The sequence below is a fragment of the Thalassophryne amazonica genome, chromosome 10 (genome assembly GCF_902500255.1).
Source record: "Thalassophryne amazonica chromosome 10, fThaAma1.1, whole genome shotgun sequence".
In the NCBI taxonomy this organism is placed as follows: domain Eukaryota; kingdom Metazoa; phylum Chordata; class Actinopteri; order Batrachoidiformes; family Batrachoididae; genus Thalassophryne; species Thalassophryne amazonica.
This window is the reverse complement of record NC_047112.1, coordinates 104271258-104286462: the sequence shown is the minus strand read 5'-3', so window position 1 is coordinate 104286462 and position 15205 is coordinate 104271258. Positions and strand designations below refer to the sequence as shown.

The window sequence follows — 15205 nt, the reverse complement described above, 5'->3', positions numbered from 1 at the left end:
AAAAAAAAAATTAGAATGTCTGTTGTTTTGCATGTTTTCAGCTCTGTCCACATTCATGCCCTTTTGTTGTTTTTGTCACTTGTTCAGATTAGAAAAGGCCAACAGACAGAGAACAGACCATTTAAAGACCGAGCAAGAGCTGAAGAACATGAAGGAGGATTATGATGCCATTGTTGCCAAGACTATAAAGGTTAAATTTTGAAAAATAAACTTTGCTGTGAGGTCTTGCACAGTTATACAGACTTCGTTGTCATTTCTCCGATTTCATATGGCAGCTCCAAGAGACTATTCAAAGAGCCGAGCAGACTCACAGCAGTGAGGTGGAGGGAATGAGGGAAAAGGTGGCAAAGTTAACCAATGAGCTGCACCAGCGAGACCTGACCATCGCCACAATGAGCGGCTCCTCATCCACCATCAAGCAGCAGCTTCATGAGGAGGTGGTCCGAGCGGAGCAGAAAGCAACTGAGCTTAAAGTGAGTACAAACATGCATGTCTAATGCCACGTTCACACCGGGCGCGACGCGAGCGACTGCAGCCACAGGTTGCCATGTAATCCCTATGTAAGGATGCGTTTTGGTGCCAAACCGTGCAGCGCAACGCGATGGACGCGAGTGAAGCGATTTTGAGCGTTTTGCGTGTTTGTGGCGCGATATTGCGTCGCATCACGTCGCGTTGCCCTCCTCCCCAAGTTCAAAAATCTGAACTTTTTCGTCTCTTCGCGCCACGATGACCAATCAGGGACTGAATATGTAGTGACGTGGAGATGTCTGGAGTTTGACTGAAGATGTGAAGATGTCCTGTATCTGGTAGCAGCCTGTGAGCAGGACTTGTCTCTTTTGTCCTTTATTTCACAATCATGACAGAGTTTTTGGAGCGAGCAGCAGCCCCACAGCGGGGGAGAGAAGTTTATTTTTATTTTATGTGCGCGCACAAGCGATTCATCTGTGGAGGTTGTTTTACTTATTAACTACACAGATGTATAATAAAGCAAATGGTGACTGGTTTCTAAACACAATTATGTCAGAGTTTTTTTGGGGAAAGAGCGAGGAGCAGTGAGCAGTGGAGTTTCTTTCATTCTTTTCTTTTTTTTTTTTTTTACGTTCGCGCGCGAGCGAATCATCTGTGGAGAATATTTTATTAATTAACTACACAGATATATAATAAAACAAATGGTGACTGGTTTCTAAACACAATTATGACAGAGTTTTTGGAGCGTACAGCAGCCCTGCTTGCAGCTGCGGGGAGCGGAGTTTTTTTTTCCTTTTTTTTTTTTTTTTTTTACATGCATGCGTGAGAGAATATTTTATTAATTAACTACACAGATGTATAATAAAACAAATCTAAAAGCCAAAATGATGGTGTGAATGAGTAAGTGCACCCTTATATAATAACCAAGGTTGAGTAGGATTAATCTGAAAGAATACATGTGGATTACATGTATGTGTGTACATACATTTGGATTACTTGTAATCTGATTACTTTGGGTTTACATTTCAAAGTAATCCTACCCAACCTTGATTATAACACATATAAACCATCACTTTTACATCCAGTCTTCTTCATACAAGTCACGGGATGGATGCATGAACATTTCCAAGACACTGATTATTAAACTTTATTTACATCAGTTATGAAGAAATTCAAACAGTATGTAAATCTGTGTGGAGCAGATGCTTCTCAAAAACTAAGGGGCTGTGCTGACAAGTGAGAACAACAATTATCATGGAGGAGGAAACTATCTGTCGAGTCCAAAACCATTTTTTGTACCAGGCTGTAAACATGTCTGTTTTTTATTTTTGCTCTAAATTTGGACATTTTATCAATCCATGTACTCCTGTGGGAATGTGCTCTGTTTTGGAGCCAGCCTCAAGCAGTCAGTCAAGGAACTGCAACTTTTACTTCTTCTGGTAGGGTTTTCATCTGTGGCCATTGAAGCTTCCTGCTTGGTTCCAGTCAAAGCCTACTGTCGTGGATGAGTTCACCATGTCATGGTTTTCAACAGTTGCAGGGTCACTTCTTGCAGTCAAACCAGATTTAGTGCTGTTTCTCACAGAACATTATCTCCCCCAACCAACAGCAAGAAATCACCAAGCTTCAACAAATTTGTGTAGAGATGGTCTTCTGGTCAGGGGCGAGCTGATTTAAATTCTGCTGTTGATTCAGATCAAATCAATTTTATTTATATAGCGCCAAATCACAACAAACAGTGCCCCAAGGCGCTTTATATTGTAAGGCAAAAGCCATACAATAATTACAGAAAAACCCCAACGGTCAAAACGACCCCCTGTGAGCAAGCACTTGGCGACAGTGGGAAGGAAAAACTCCCTTTTAACAGGAAGAAACCTCCAGCAGAACCAGGCTCAGGGAGGGGCAGTCTTCTGCTGGGACTGATTGGGGCTGAAGGGAGAGAATCAGGAAAAAGACATGCTGTGGAGGGGAGCAGAGCTCAATCACTAATGATTAAATGCAGAGTGGTGCATACAGAGCAAAAAGAGAAAGAAACCCTCAGTGCATCATGGGAACCCCCCAGCAGTCTAAGTCTATAGCAGCATAACTAAGGGATGGTTCAGGGTCACCTGATCCAGCCCTAACTATAAGCTTTAGCAAAAAGGAACGTTTTAAGCCTAATCTTAAAAGTAGAGAGGGTATCTGTCTCCCTAATCCGAATTGGGAGCTGGTTCCACAGGAGAGGAGCCTGAAAGCTGAAGGCTGTGCCTCCCATTCTACTCTTACAAACCCTAGGAACTAAGCCAATGAAGAGAGGCCAATGAAGACAGGCCAATATGGGTGAAATATGCTCTCTCCTAGTCCCCATCAGTACTCTAGTTGCAGCATTTTGAATTAACTGAAGGCTTTTCAGGGAACTTTTAGGACAACCTGATAATAATGAATTACAATAGTCCAGCCTAGAGGAAATAAATGCATGAATTAGTTTTTCAGCATCATTCTGAGACAAGACCTTTTCTAATTTTAGAGATATTGCGCAAATGCAAAAAAAGCAGTCCTACATATTTGCTTAATATGCGCATTGAAGGACATATCCTGATCAAAAATGACTCCAAGATTTCTCACAGTATTACTAGAGGTCAGGGTAATGCCATCCAGAGTAAGGATCTGGTTAGACACCATGTTTCTAAGATTTGTGGGGCCAAGTACAATAACTTCAGTTTTATCTGAATTTAACAGCAGGAAGTTAGAGGTCATCCATGTCTTTATGTCTGAAAGACATTCCTGCAGTTTAACTAATTGGTGTGTGTCCTCTGGCTTCATGGATAGATAAAGCTGGGTATCATCTGCGTAACAATGAAAATTTAAGCAATGCTTTCTAATAATGCTGCCTAAGGGAAGCATGCGTAAAGTGAATAAAATCGGTCCTAGCACAGAACCTTGTGGAACTCCATAATTAACCTTAGTCTATGAAGAAGACTCCCCATTTACATGAACAAATTGTAGGTCTAACAGGACGAGCACAGAGATGAGTCCACTGTCTGAGACCATAAGAAGATCATTCGTAACCTTCACTAATGCTGTTTCTGTACTATGATGAATTCTGAAACCTGACTGAAACTCTTCAAATAGACCATTCCTCTGCAGACGATCAGTTAGCTGTTTTACAACTACCCTTTCAAGAATTTTTGAGAGAAAAGGAAGGTTGGAGATTGGCCTATAATTAGCTAAGATAGCTGGGTCAAGTGATGGCTTTTTAAGTAATGGTTTAATTACTGCCACCTTAAAAGCCTGTGGTATATAGCCAACTAATAAAGATAGATTGATCATATTTAAGATCGAAGCATTAATTAATGGTAGGGCTTCCTTGAGCAGCCTGGTAGGAATGGGGTCTAATAGACATGTTGATGGTTTGGAGGAAGTAACTAATGAAAATAACTCAGACAGAACATTCGGAGAGAAAGAGTCTAGCCAAATACCAGCATTACTGAAAGCAGCCAAAGATAACGATATGTCTTTGGGATGGTTATGAGTAATTTTTTCTGTAATAGTTAAAATTTTATTAGCAAAGAAAGTCATGAAGTCATTACTAGTTAAAGTTAAAGGAATACTTGGCTCAATAGAGCTCTGACTCTTTGTCAGCGTGGCTACAGTGCTGAAAAGAAACCTGGGGTTGTTCTTATTTTCTTCAATTAGTGATGAGTAGTAAGATGTCCTAGCTTTACGGAGGGCTTTTTTCCAAAGTTGTGCTCAATGAGGATGTAAAACTATTGATGAGATAATCTATCTCACTCACAGAGTTTAGGTAGCTACTCTGCACTGTGTTGGTGTATGGCATTGGAGAACATAAAGAAGGAATCATATCCTTAAACCTAGTTACAGCGCTTTCCAAAAGACTTCTGCTGTAATGAAACTTATTCCCCACTGCTGGGTAGTCCATTAAAGTAAATGTAAATGTTATTAAGAAATGATCAGACAGAAGGGGGTTTTCAGGGAATACTGTTAAGTCTTCAATTTCCATACCATAAGTCAGAACAAGATCTAAAGTATGGTTAAAGTGGTGGGTGGACTCATTTACATTTTGAGCGAAGCCAATTGAGTCTAATAATAGATTAAATGCAGTGTTGAGGCTCTCATTCTCAGCATCTATGTGGATGTTAAAATCGCCCACTATAATAATATTATCTGAGCTAAGCACTAAGTCAGACAAAAGGTCTGAAAATTCACAGAGAAACTCACAGTAACGACCAGGTGGACGATAGATAACAACAAATAAAACTGGTTTTTGGGACTTCCAATTGGATGGACAAGACTAAGAGTCAAGCTTTCAAATGAATTAAAGCTCTGTCTGGGTTTTTGATTAATTAATAAGCTGGAGTGGAAGATTTCTGCTAATCCTCCCCCTCGGCCCGTGCTACGAGCATTCTTACAGTTAGTGTGACTCGTGGGTGTTGACTCATTTAAACTAACATATTCATCCTGCTGTAACCAGGTTTCTGTAAGGCAGAATAAATCAATATGTTGATCAATTATTATATCATTTACTAACAGGGACTTAGAAGAGAGAGACATAATGTTTAATAAACCACATTTAAATGTTTTAGTCTGTGGTGCAGTTGAAGGTGCTATATTATTTTTTCTTTTTGAATTTTTATACTTAAATAGATTTTTACTGGTTGTTGGTGGTCTGGGAGCAGGCAACGTCTCTACGGGGATGAGGTATTGGGGGGATGGCAAGGGGAGAGAAGCTGCAGAGAGGTGTGTAAGACTACAACTCTGCTTCCTGGTCCCAACCCTGGACAGTCACAGTTTGGAGGGTTTAATAAAATTGGCCAGATTTCTAGAAATGAGAGCTGCTCCATCCAAAGTGGGATGGATGCCGTCTCTCCTAACAAGACCAGGTTTTCCCCAGAAGCTTTGCCAATTATCTATGAAGCCCACCTCATTTTTTGGACACCACTCAGACAGCCAGCAATTCAAGAAGAACATGCTGCTAAACATGTCACTCCCGGTCCAATTGGGGAGGGGCCCAGAGAAAACTACAGAGTCCGACATTGTTTTTGCAAAGTTACACACCGATTCAATGTTAATTTTAGTGACCTCCGATTGGCGTAACCGGGTGTCATTACTGCCGACGTGAATTACAATCTTACCAAATTTACGCTTAGTCTTAGCCAGCAGTTTCAAATTTCCTTCAATGTCGCCTGCTCTGGCCCCCGGAAGACAATTGACTATGGTTGCTGGTGTCGCTAACTTCACATTTCTCAAAACAGAGTCGCCAATAACCAGAGTTTGTTCCTCGGTGGGTGTGTCGTCAAGTGGGGAAAACCGGTTACAGATGTGAACGGGTTGGTGGTGTACAGGGGGCTTCTGTTTAGGACTACGCTTCCTCCTCACAGTCACCCAGCCGGCCTGCTTTCTCGGCTGCTTGGGATCTGCTGGGGGACAGCTAATTTAGAGGTGATTCAGCAGAGGGAGTTAAGGCACGTGAAGATTACACTGTGAAATAAATTATCTAATTATCTAGATCAATCTAACTATGCAGATTAAACAGCTAACAGATACAGCAAAGCACCGCTGTGCTCCGGAACAGGAAGTGATACAATACCGCAGTGAGAGCCAACCACCAGCAGAGGCAAGCCAGATATGATCTCTTCTCTTAAAACGTTGCCTCATGACATGACTGTTTGTATTCTTTTCCAGAATTTTTGAGTGACTTCCTTTGTCATTTACTGAGGTTGACCATTTGTACTTTGTTTGAAATAATTAGGTCCATAAGTATTTAAACAGGGGCACTATTTTTGTAATTGTGCCTGTGCACATGACCACAATGGAGTTGCAATGAAAGAATCAAGATGTGCTTGTAGAGTAGACTTTCAGCTTTAATTCAAGGGGTTTAACAACAGTGTTGTATTAAACATTTAGAAATGTTGAGAGAAATAATATTTTGTGAAAACAAAAAATTTGTTTTAAAAATTAAATATATTAGTTTTGTAGCCATGAACATTTCCAAGTTACTGAATGTGGTGTGGATTTCATTTAGATCAATCATTAAGAAATACAATGTAAATCTGTCTGATGTACAGTGCATCTGGAAAGTACACAGCACTTCACTTTTTTCCATATTTTGTTATGTTACAGCCTTATTCCAAAATTGATGAAATTCATGTTTTCCTCAAATTTCTACACACAATACCCGATAATGACAGTGAATTTTTTTTTTAGATTTTTGAAAATGTATTAGAAATTAAAAAAATAAAAAAATAAAAAAATAAAAACCTAAGAAATGTACATAAGTATTTACAGCCTTTGCCATGAAGCTCCAAATTGATCTCAGATGCATCCTGTTTCCACTGGTCAGCTTAACTGGAGTCCACCTGGGGTAAATTCAGTTGCTTGGACATGATTTGGAAAGGCACACACTTGTCTACATATAAGATCCCACAGTTGACAGTGCATGTCAGAGCGCAAACCAAGCATGAAGTCAAAGGAATTGACTCTAGACCTCTGAGACAGGATTGTCTTGAAGCACAAATCTGGGGAAGGGTACAGAAACATTTCTGCTGCTTTGAATGTCCCAATGAGCACAGTGGCCTCTATCGTCTATAAATGAAAGAAGTTTGGATCCACCAGGACTCTTCCCGCTGCCCGTCTAAACTGAGTGTTCAGGGGAGAAGGTCCTTAGTCAGGGAGGTGACCAAGAACTTGATGGTTGCTCTCTCAGAGCTCCAGCATTCTTCTGTGGAGGGAGGAGAACCTTCCATAAGGACAACCATCTCTGCAGCAGTCCACCAATCAGGCCTGTATGGTAGAGTGGCCAGACGGAAGTCACTCCTTAGTAGAAGGCACATGGCAGCCTGCCTGGAGTTTGTCAAAAAGCACCTGAAGGACTCTCAGCCCATGTGAAACAAAATTCTCTGATCTTATGAGACAAAGATTGAACTCTTTGGTGTGAATACCAGGCATCATGTTTGGGGGAAACCAGGCACCATCCCTACAGTGAGGCATCATGGTGGCAGCATCATGCTGTGGGAATGTTTTTCAGTAGCAGGAAGTGGGAGCCTAGTCAGGTGGAGGGAAGGATGAATGCAGTAATGTACAGACACATCCTGGATTAAAACCTGCTCCAGAGCGCTCTGACCTCAGACTGGGGCGACGGTTCATCTTTCAGCAGGACAATGACCCTAAACACACAGCCAAGATATCAAAGGAGTGGCTTCAGGACAACTCTGTGAATGTCCTTGAGTGGTCCAGCCAGAACCCAGACCAGAATCCAATTGAACATCTCTGCTGAGATCTGAAAATGACTGTGCACTGACACTCCCCATCCAACATATCCAACCTGATGGAGCTTGAGAGATGCTGCAAAGAGGAATGGACAAAACTGCCCAAAGTTAGGTGCGCCAAGCTTGTGGCATCATATTCAAGAAGACTTGAGGCTGTAATTGCTGTCAAAGGTGCATCAACAAAGTATTGACCAAAGGGTGTGACTAGTTATGTACACATGATTTTTTTTTTTTTTTTTAATAAATAAAAAAAATTAAAATGATTTTCATGTTGTCATTATGGGGTGTTGTGAGTAGAATTATGAGGGAGAAAAAAAATGAATTTTTCTCCATTTTGGAATAAGGCTGGCACATAGCAAAATATGAAAAGTGAAGTGCTGTGAATACTTTCTTGATGCACTGTAGGCAGTTCTGAAATACTGGGCAACTGCAAGAAGGAGACATTTGAAGGAAGCCACCAAGACAGCACTGAAGGATTTATGTGCACTTGTTGCTGTGACTAGACAAACTGCACAGTGCACCTTTTGTCTGTTGCAGCACCATTTGGCTGAGTGGTACAGAGAAGGATTTTCTTGAAAAGATAATGTGAAATTTCACCTGCAGTTTGCCAGAAGGCACATGAGAAACTAGCTTAGATGTGATCTGTTTTCTTGTTTTAAAGTACTTCTCTGCTCCGTCACGACGCTGTGACCAGTGATGCAAAAGGCAGATGTTTGTGCACCATTCCCAGTTTCTTCAATCTTATCCACAGAAGTCTATAACTTCTTAAGAACTTTCTTGGTGGCCTCAAAAATTAGGTTCAAAACATATTCAGCGAATTGGAAATCTTCATGTGTCCATCTCTTGTCTGGTCAAAAAATAAAAATAAAATAGCTGAATGTCAAAGTGGTGATTTGTATTAAAAATAATCCTTACATTTATTTTGTCCAATTACTTATGGGCTCTGAATGTGGACGTACTAAGTATGCAAATGTCTGTCATTCCTAATTGGTTAATTTTGTAATAAACCCTTTGAATTAAGGGTGACAGTGTCCAAGAACAGAACTGTTTCATTTTTGGTGGTTTCGAGAGGTAAAAATATAGAACCGTCACTGTTCAAATATTTATGGATCTGACTATGTATCTCTGAAGGGCTTTCTACTTTTAGGTTTTATTGAATGTTGGCGTCTCAGGATACTGTCTGATTTTGTGAATTATTTTGCATCACGTCTCACCCACAGCATGAATCCATATTTGCTTTTCTTCTGTTTTTTTGTTAATAATGGGTTGAAAGAGCCTGCACTGTGCTGATGTAATGTTATAAATGGTAACTAAGTCTGGTTTCTCACATTCTCTGCATTTCTCAGGTGACTCGGGCACAGCTGGAGACTCTTCAAACAGAGAATCACAGTCTGAAGGATCTCCTGCAGAGACTCGTGACTCAGACACCCAAGGTTTGTCTGATTTAATCTAATTGCTGTATGGTCATTACACAGCTCAGACGCCGCCATGTAGCATTCTTTTCTTCATTTGGCTTGAGTGCTTATGTTTAAATCTGACTCACTTGTCTTTGGTTTAACTTGCTGAATCACTTTGCTCCACAGAGGGGCGATTCCTCGCTTGCATCGCTGAAGGAGAGTTATGCATCTTCTCTGAGCAGTCTGGAAGGTCAGAATCTACAGTTACAGCGGCAACTTTCTGAGGCACAAACCCAACTTGAGCTCTCCAATCGGACGTGGCAGGAGAAATATGAACAAGCTCTCAGTCGTGCCAAAACTGAGCAGTCACAGACTAATCAGGACAGGTACAAATCACATACTTTCATACGCTAATTGGCTAAAATCAAATCAATTTTATTTATATAGCGCCAAATCACAACAAACAGTTGCCCCAAGGCGCTTTATATTGTAATGCAAAAGCCATACAATAATTACAGAAAAACCCCAACGGTCAAAACGACCCCCTATGAGCAAGCACTTGGCGACAGTGGGAAGGGAAAAACTCCCTTTTAACAGGAAGAAACCTCCAGCAGAACCAGGCTCAGAGAGGAGCAGTCTTCTGCTGGGGCTGAGGGGAGAGAATCAGGAAAAAGACATGCTGTGGAAGAGAACATAGATCAATTACCAATGATTAAAAGCAGAGTGGTGCATACAGAACAAAAAGAAGTGAATAAAAAGAAACACTGGGTGCATCATGGGAACCCCCCAGCAGTCTAAGTCTATAGCAGCATAACTAAGGGATGGTTCAGGGTCACCTGATCCAGCCCTAACTATAAGCTTTTTCAAAAAGGAAAGTTTTAAGCTTAATCTTAAAAGTAGAGAGGGTGTCTGTCTCCCTGATCCGAATTGGGAGCTGGTTCCACAGGAGAGGTGCCTGAAAGCTGAAGGCTCTGCCTCCCATTCTACTCTTACAAACCCTAGGAACTACAAGTAAGCCTGCAGTCTGAGAGCGAAGCGCTCTATTGGGGTGATATGGTACTATGAGGTCCCTAAGATAAGATGGGACCTGATAATTCAAAACCTTATAAGTAAGAAGAAGAATTTTAAATTCTATTCTAGAATTAACAGGAAGCCAATGAAGAGAGGCCAATATGGGTGAAATATGCTCTCTTCTGCTAGTCCCCGTCAGTACTCTAGCTGCAGCATTTTGAATTAACTGAAGGCTTTTCAGGGAACTTTTATGACAACCTGATAATAATCAATTACAATAGTCCAGCCTAGAGGAAATAAATGCATGAATTAGCTTTTCAGCATCACTCTGAGACAAGACCTTTCTAATTTTAGAGATATTGCGCAAATGCAAAACAGCAGTGCTACATATTTGCTTAATATGCGCATTGAAGGACATATCCTGATCAAAAATTACTCCAAGATTTCTCACAGTATTACTGGAGGTCAGGGTAATGCCATCCAGAGTAAGGATCTGGTTAGACACCATGTTTCTAAGATTTGTGGGGCCAAGTACAATAACTTCAGTTTATCTGAGTTTAAAAGCAGGAAATTAGAGGTCATCCATGTCTTTATGTCTGAAAGACATTCCTGCAGTTTAACTAATTGGTGTGTGTCCTCTGGCTTCATGGATAGATAAAGCTGGGTATCATCTGCGTAACAATGAAAATTTAAGCAATACTTTCTAATAGTACTGCCTAAGGGAAGCATGTGTAAAGTGAATAAAATCGGTCCTAGCACAGAACCTTGTGGAACTCCATAATTATTAGTCTGTGAAGAAGACTCCCCATTTACATGAACAAATTGTACTCTATTAGATAAATATGATTCAAACCACTGCAGCGCAGTGCCTTTAATACCTATGGCATGCTCTAATCTCTGTAATAAAATTTTATGGTCAACAGTATCAAAAGCTGCACTGAGGTCTAACAGGACAAGCACAGAGATGAGTCCACTGTCTGAGGCCATAAGATCATTTGTAACCTTCACTAATGCTGTTTCTGTACTATGATGAATTCTGAAACCTGACTGAAACTCTTCAAATAGACCATTCCTCTGCAGATGATCAGTTAGCTGTTTTACAACTACCCTTTCAAGAATTTTTGAGAGAAAAGGAAGGTTGGAGATTGGCCTATAATTAGCTAAGATAGCTGGGTCAAGTGATGGCTTTTTAAGTAATGGTTTAATTACTGCCACCTTAAAAGCCTGTGGTACATAGCCAACTAATAAAGACAGATTGATCATATTTAAGATCGAAGCATTAATTAATGGTAGGGCTTCCTTGAGCAGCCTGGTAGGAATGGGGTCTAATAGACATGATGGTTTGGAGGAAGTAACTAATGAAAATAACTTAGACAGAACAATTGGAGAGAAAGAGTCTAACCAAGTCTAAAGTCTTAAGCTACCTTTTGCTATTGTCCGGCTCTTCCTAGTTTGCAGGTCAGAATACCAGGAAACAAAATGCAAACCTTTACTCCTCAACAATTTGAGTTCCCCTGCCGACAGCAATGTTTTCAAATCATTTTGAACATACTATCGAAAAGTTACCCTCCAAGGCCTGTATCTGGCACTGCAATGCATCCACAAAAAAAGAGAAGATGATGTGGAGTATGCGCATAACTGGTGTAAGGAGCTAATCAATTTAGCAGCGGAAACTAGAACTTTACAATGCGGCGTGCAGAGTAGTTATAGTCTTTTAATCTGACCTGTTGCACGGATTCATCATCACAGCCTGACAAAAACTGTTGTCCACATAAGATGCCCTAGTTTTGGATGACTAATGCCCCTTTCACACCGGGGCTGCTCCCAGTTGCTCCCTGTGGCGTCATGACAACACAGGAATTTCTGCGTCAGATGTGCGCAGCAGGGGGCAGAGAGGAGGTGAGAACGCAGCCTGCAGGTTCTCTGCACAGAGAAGTCAGAGTGCACAGTTTGGTTGCAGACAGACTGTGCACTCTGACTTCTCTTCTGCTTGTTGTGCTGAGCTGCAGGGCTGTGCTCTGAGTTCTGTTATAATTTATCTTTCCTCCCTTGACCGCAAGATGCACGCGCGCGCATGAACCGTCCTAAGCAAATGTGGAGATGTCTGGAGTTCTACTTGATGTTGACATGTCCTGGACTTATGTCCTTTAACTGTGATAAGAGAGTCTGAGGAGAGAAAGGAACTAACTGCCTGCAGACAATTTTTTTCTTTTCTTTCCTCCTTTGACCACGAGATGCGTGCGCGAACGAACGTCCATGAGTGGATTAGAGATGTCCGGACTTTTTACTGGATATTTCTGGCAATCATTCTCCATTTTTTTTCTTCAGCATGTAGTTTTTACTGCATTAAGTACATGGTATAAAAACAATCCTGCGTGATTTATACTGCGGGAACAGTGGAACACAGCAGTCATGCCGGGTAACGCCTCTTTGTCCCGAGTTACGCCTCTTTGCCCCGACTTGCGCTGGAACCACTTCCATTCTGCGTCCAGCACAGGACGCCAACAAAATTAAACAGGTTTAATTTTTCGGCGCCTGACTTGCTTCCTCCTTTGCGCCCCTCGCGCTGTTGTGGCGCCGAGCTGCATTGTCTCGGCACTGAGTTGCTTCCACGCAGTGTCGTCATAATGACGCACAGCGCAACTGGGAGCAACCGGGAGCACCCCCGGTGTGGAATGGGCTTAAGTCTGTAAATACTTTAATTCCTTGTCATGGACATTACTTGTGAATAAATGCAGGTTTTTAAAGATGTCCCTCTGTATTTGTCTGTACTGGGTGCTTTTCAGCCCGAGCCGGAGGATGCCACTGCCTTGTCCCACCACCAACAAGAAGAAACTATCACTTATTTTAAAAGATGAAAGTCTTTTCTTCAGTTATTTTATTCATGTCACAATGGTCCATATATTCACACCAGCCAGCGTTCACCACAGCCATCCGTCGTCTCTTCAGCACTCTGCTTGCGCCGAAAATAAATCCCATTAATGATTCATCCATTTTCATTACCCACTTCCTCCAACTAAAGGTCACGGGGGGCTGGAGCTTATCCCAGCAGTCTTCGGGCATGAGGCAGGTCGGACCCCGGACAGGATGCCAGTCTGTTGCAGGGCCACATATAGACAAACATTCACTCGCACACATTCTTATGGTCAATTTAAAGTCTCCAATTCACCTAACCTGCATGTCTTTTGATGTGGGGGGAAACCCACACAAACAGACATGCAAACTCCACACAGAAAGGGTGGGAAGCGATCCCACGACCTTCTTGCTGTGAGACATAAGTGTTAACCACTAAGTCACTGTGCCACCCCATTAATGATCCACTGAGACAAAAATAAATAAATAAAAATAAAGTATGTTAAAACACTGTTAACAACAGCAACAGGCCTTGTGAACAGCTATGACATCATTTCAGAAAAGCTACGTATTGCTTGTCCACCACGCAGGGGGTGGTGTTTTAAGATTTATCCACTCTGGGACCCATCTTTAAAAAGTATCTTTTGAGCCACCAAAACGGCATTTCCATGTGGATGAAACGGAAATGTGATACAAAACTTATGTGGATACGCCTCAACCCGTTTCCATGTGGACGATGGGGTGCCTCACAGTCTCACACCATCCCCATCAATACCACCACCAGATGTCACTATAGGGTAGTGTGATGTGTTCAATGCAGGATGTGTTGCTCCGTTATTGATTATTATGATTTTTAACAGCCCCCTCCAAATCATGATGGAGGCACAGGTTAGCTCATGCATTAAGGCACCATTGCAAGTGCTGTAGAAGGGGCTGGAAAGCACACGGTGAGGAGGCCATAGGGGTCATCTGGAAGGAGTTTACAGTCAAGTTGCTGCGTAAGGGCTATAACCTGCTGTGTATTAATAAGTGTAACAGATCTTTACAGATTAATGGAAAGTTTTTTAGAATTAAAGCCCAAAGCATTAATCTGCAGAGACAATAAATTGGCTACAAATATGAGCAACTTGATGTTGTTGGAAAACAATGGGGGGAGTTCATGTAAAAGAATTCTGTTTGAAAGTTAATCATTTCCCTCCAAAGTCATCGTTACTTGCAGTCACTGTGTCTTTCCTGATGGAATGTAACCTCTTGCTAACCAGTTAGTATTAGCATGGTTAGCTTGGCTCTGTTTATCCCAGTTTTTACTTGCTTTTACCTTAAACCGTGATTGAAACCCTACCTGGGGTCAGGAGGTCGTGCACACGTTGTTTACATCGGAATCAGGAAAGGCCGATATATAGGGAGATCAGTGCACATTCCAGGCATCATGTGCCCTGAGAGACCGAGGGGCAGCACAGACTTTTATTAGTGGGAGCTACCTGGGACTAAATTTTCACTTGGAGATAAATGTACTCAAATGACATTTAATTATTTGATTTGATTTTCATACTTTGTACTCTTTATGGTAAACGATGTGATATTCATAAATATTCATATTCACTTTTGACAGCACTGTGCATGAACAAAAGCTGAAGAGCCTGAAGCCTGATGTATCTTCATGTTTATTTGTCTAGTCCTGATGATGCCAGACATCAGCAACATGTGGAGGAGATGGAGGCCATGAAAGCTAGAATGCAGGAGAACACCACTCGCTATGAAGAGGAGATCCAGAGACTCTTCAAGCAGCTGCAGAACTTGTCTCATTCATCCAGAGAGCAGCTTAGTTCTCAGGTTAAAGATGGAACTCAGATCCAAGCCTCTTCGTCCTCCTCCTGCTCATCGGGCAATGCGAGGCAGACCCAGACAAATTTAGTACCTGCCATTTCCCACACTGAGTCTACTGCTGAAGACAAGAACCCAAGATCTGAACATTCTCTCGCCTTGATGACCACAGAAAAAGTCCCACAGATGGTGAGGCTTGTCACAAGCATCAGCTTGTAGTGTAACGTAGTGCATTGTTTTTTTTATTTCAACATTATTTATACAGGTAGTTTGATTGAGTCAGTGTCTCATTCTCAAAAGAGAGACTGGTTTCAGTTAGACATCCAATATAACAAACAACAATTAGTTACAGACAGACAGATGTATAATATACCATACAAAACAGTA

The 15205-nt window shown here is 41.6% G+C and overlaps 1 protein-coding gene across 1 annotated transcript in view; it reads left to right on the top strand.

Annotated features, from left to right (window-relative positions):
* cep63 (centrosomal protein 63) overlaps positions 1-15205 on the top strand; it is a 36906-nt gene that overhangs the window by 18936 nt on the left and 2765 nt on the right. The window contains exons 9-13 of the mRNA XM_034180684.1: positions 88-190; positions 276-473; positions 9080-9166; positions 9317-9516; positions 14671-15007. Of these exons, the coding sequence (XP_034036575.1) occupies positions 88-190; positions 276-473; positions 9080-9166; positions 9317-9516; positions 14671-15007 (925 nt within the window). The remainder of the gene's footprint in view (positions 1-87; positions 191-275; positions 474-9079; positions 9167-9316; positions 9517-14670; positions 15008-15205) is intronic.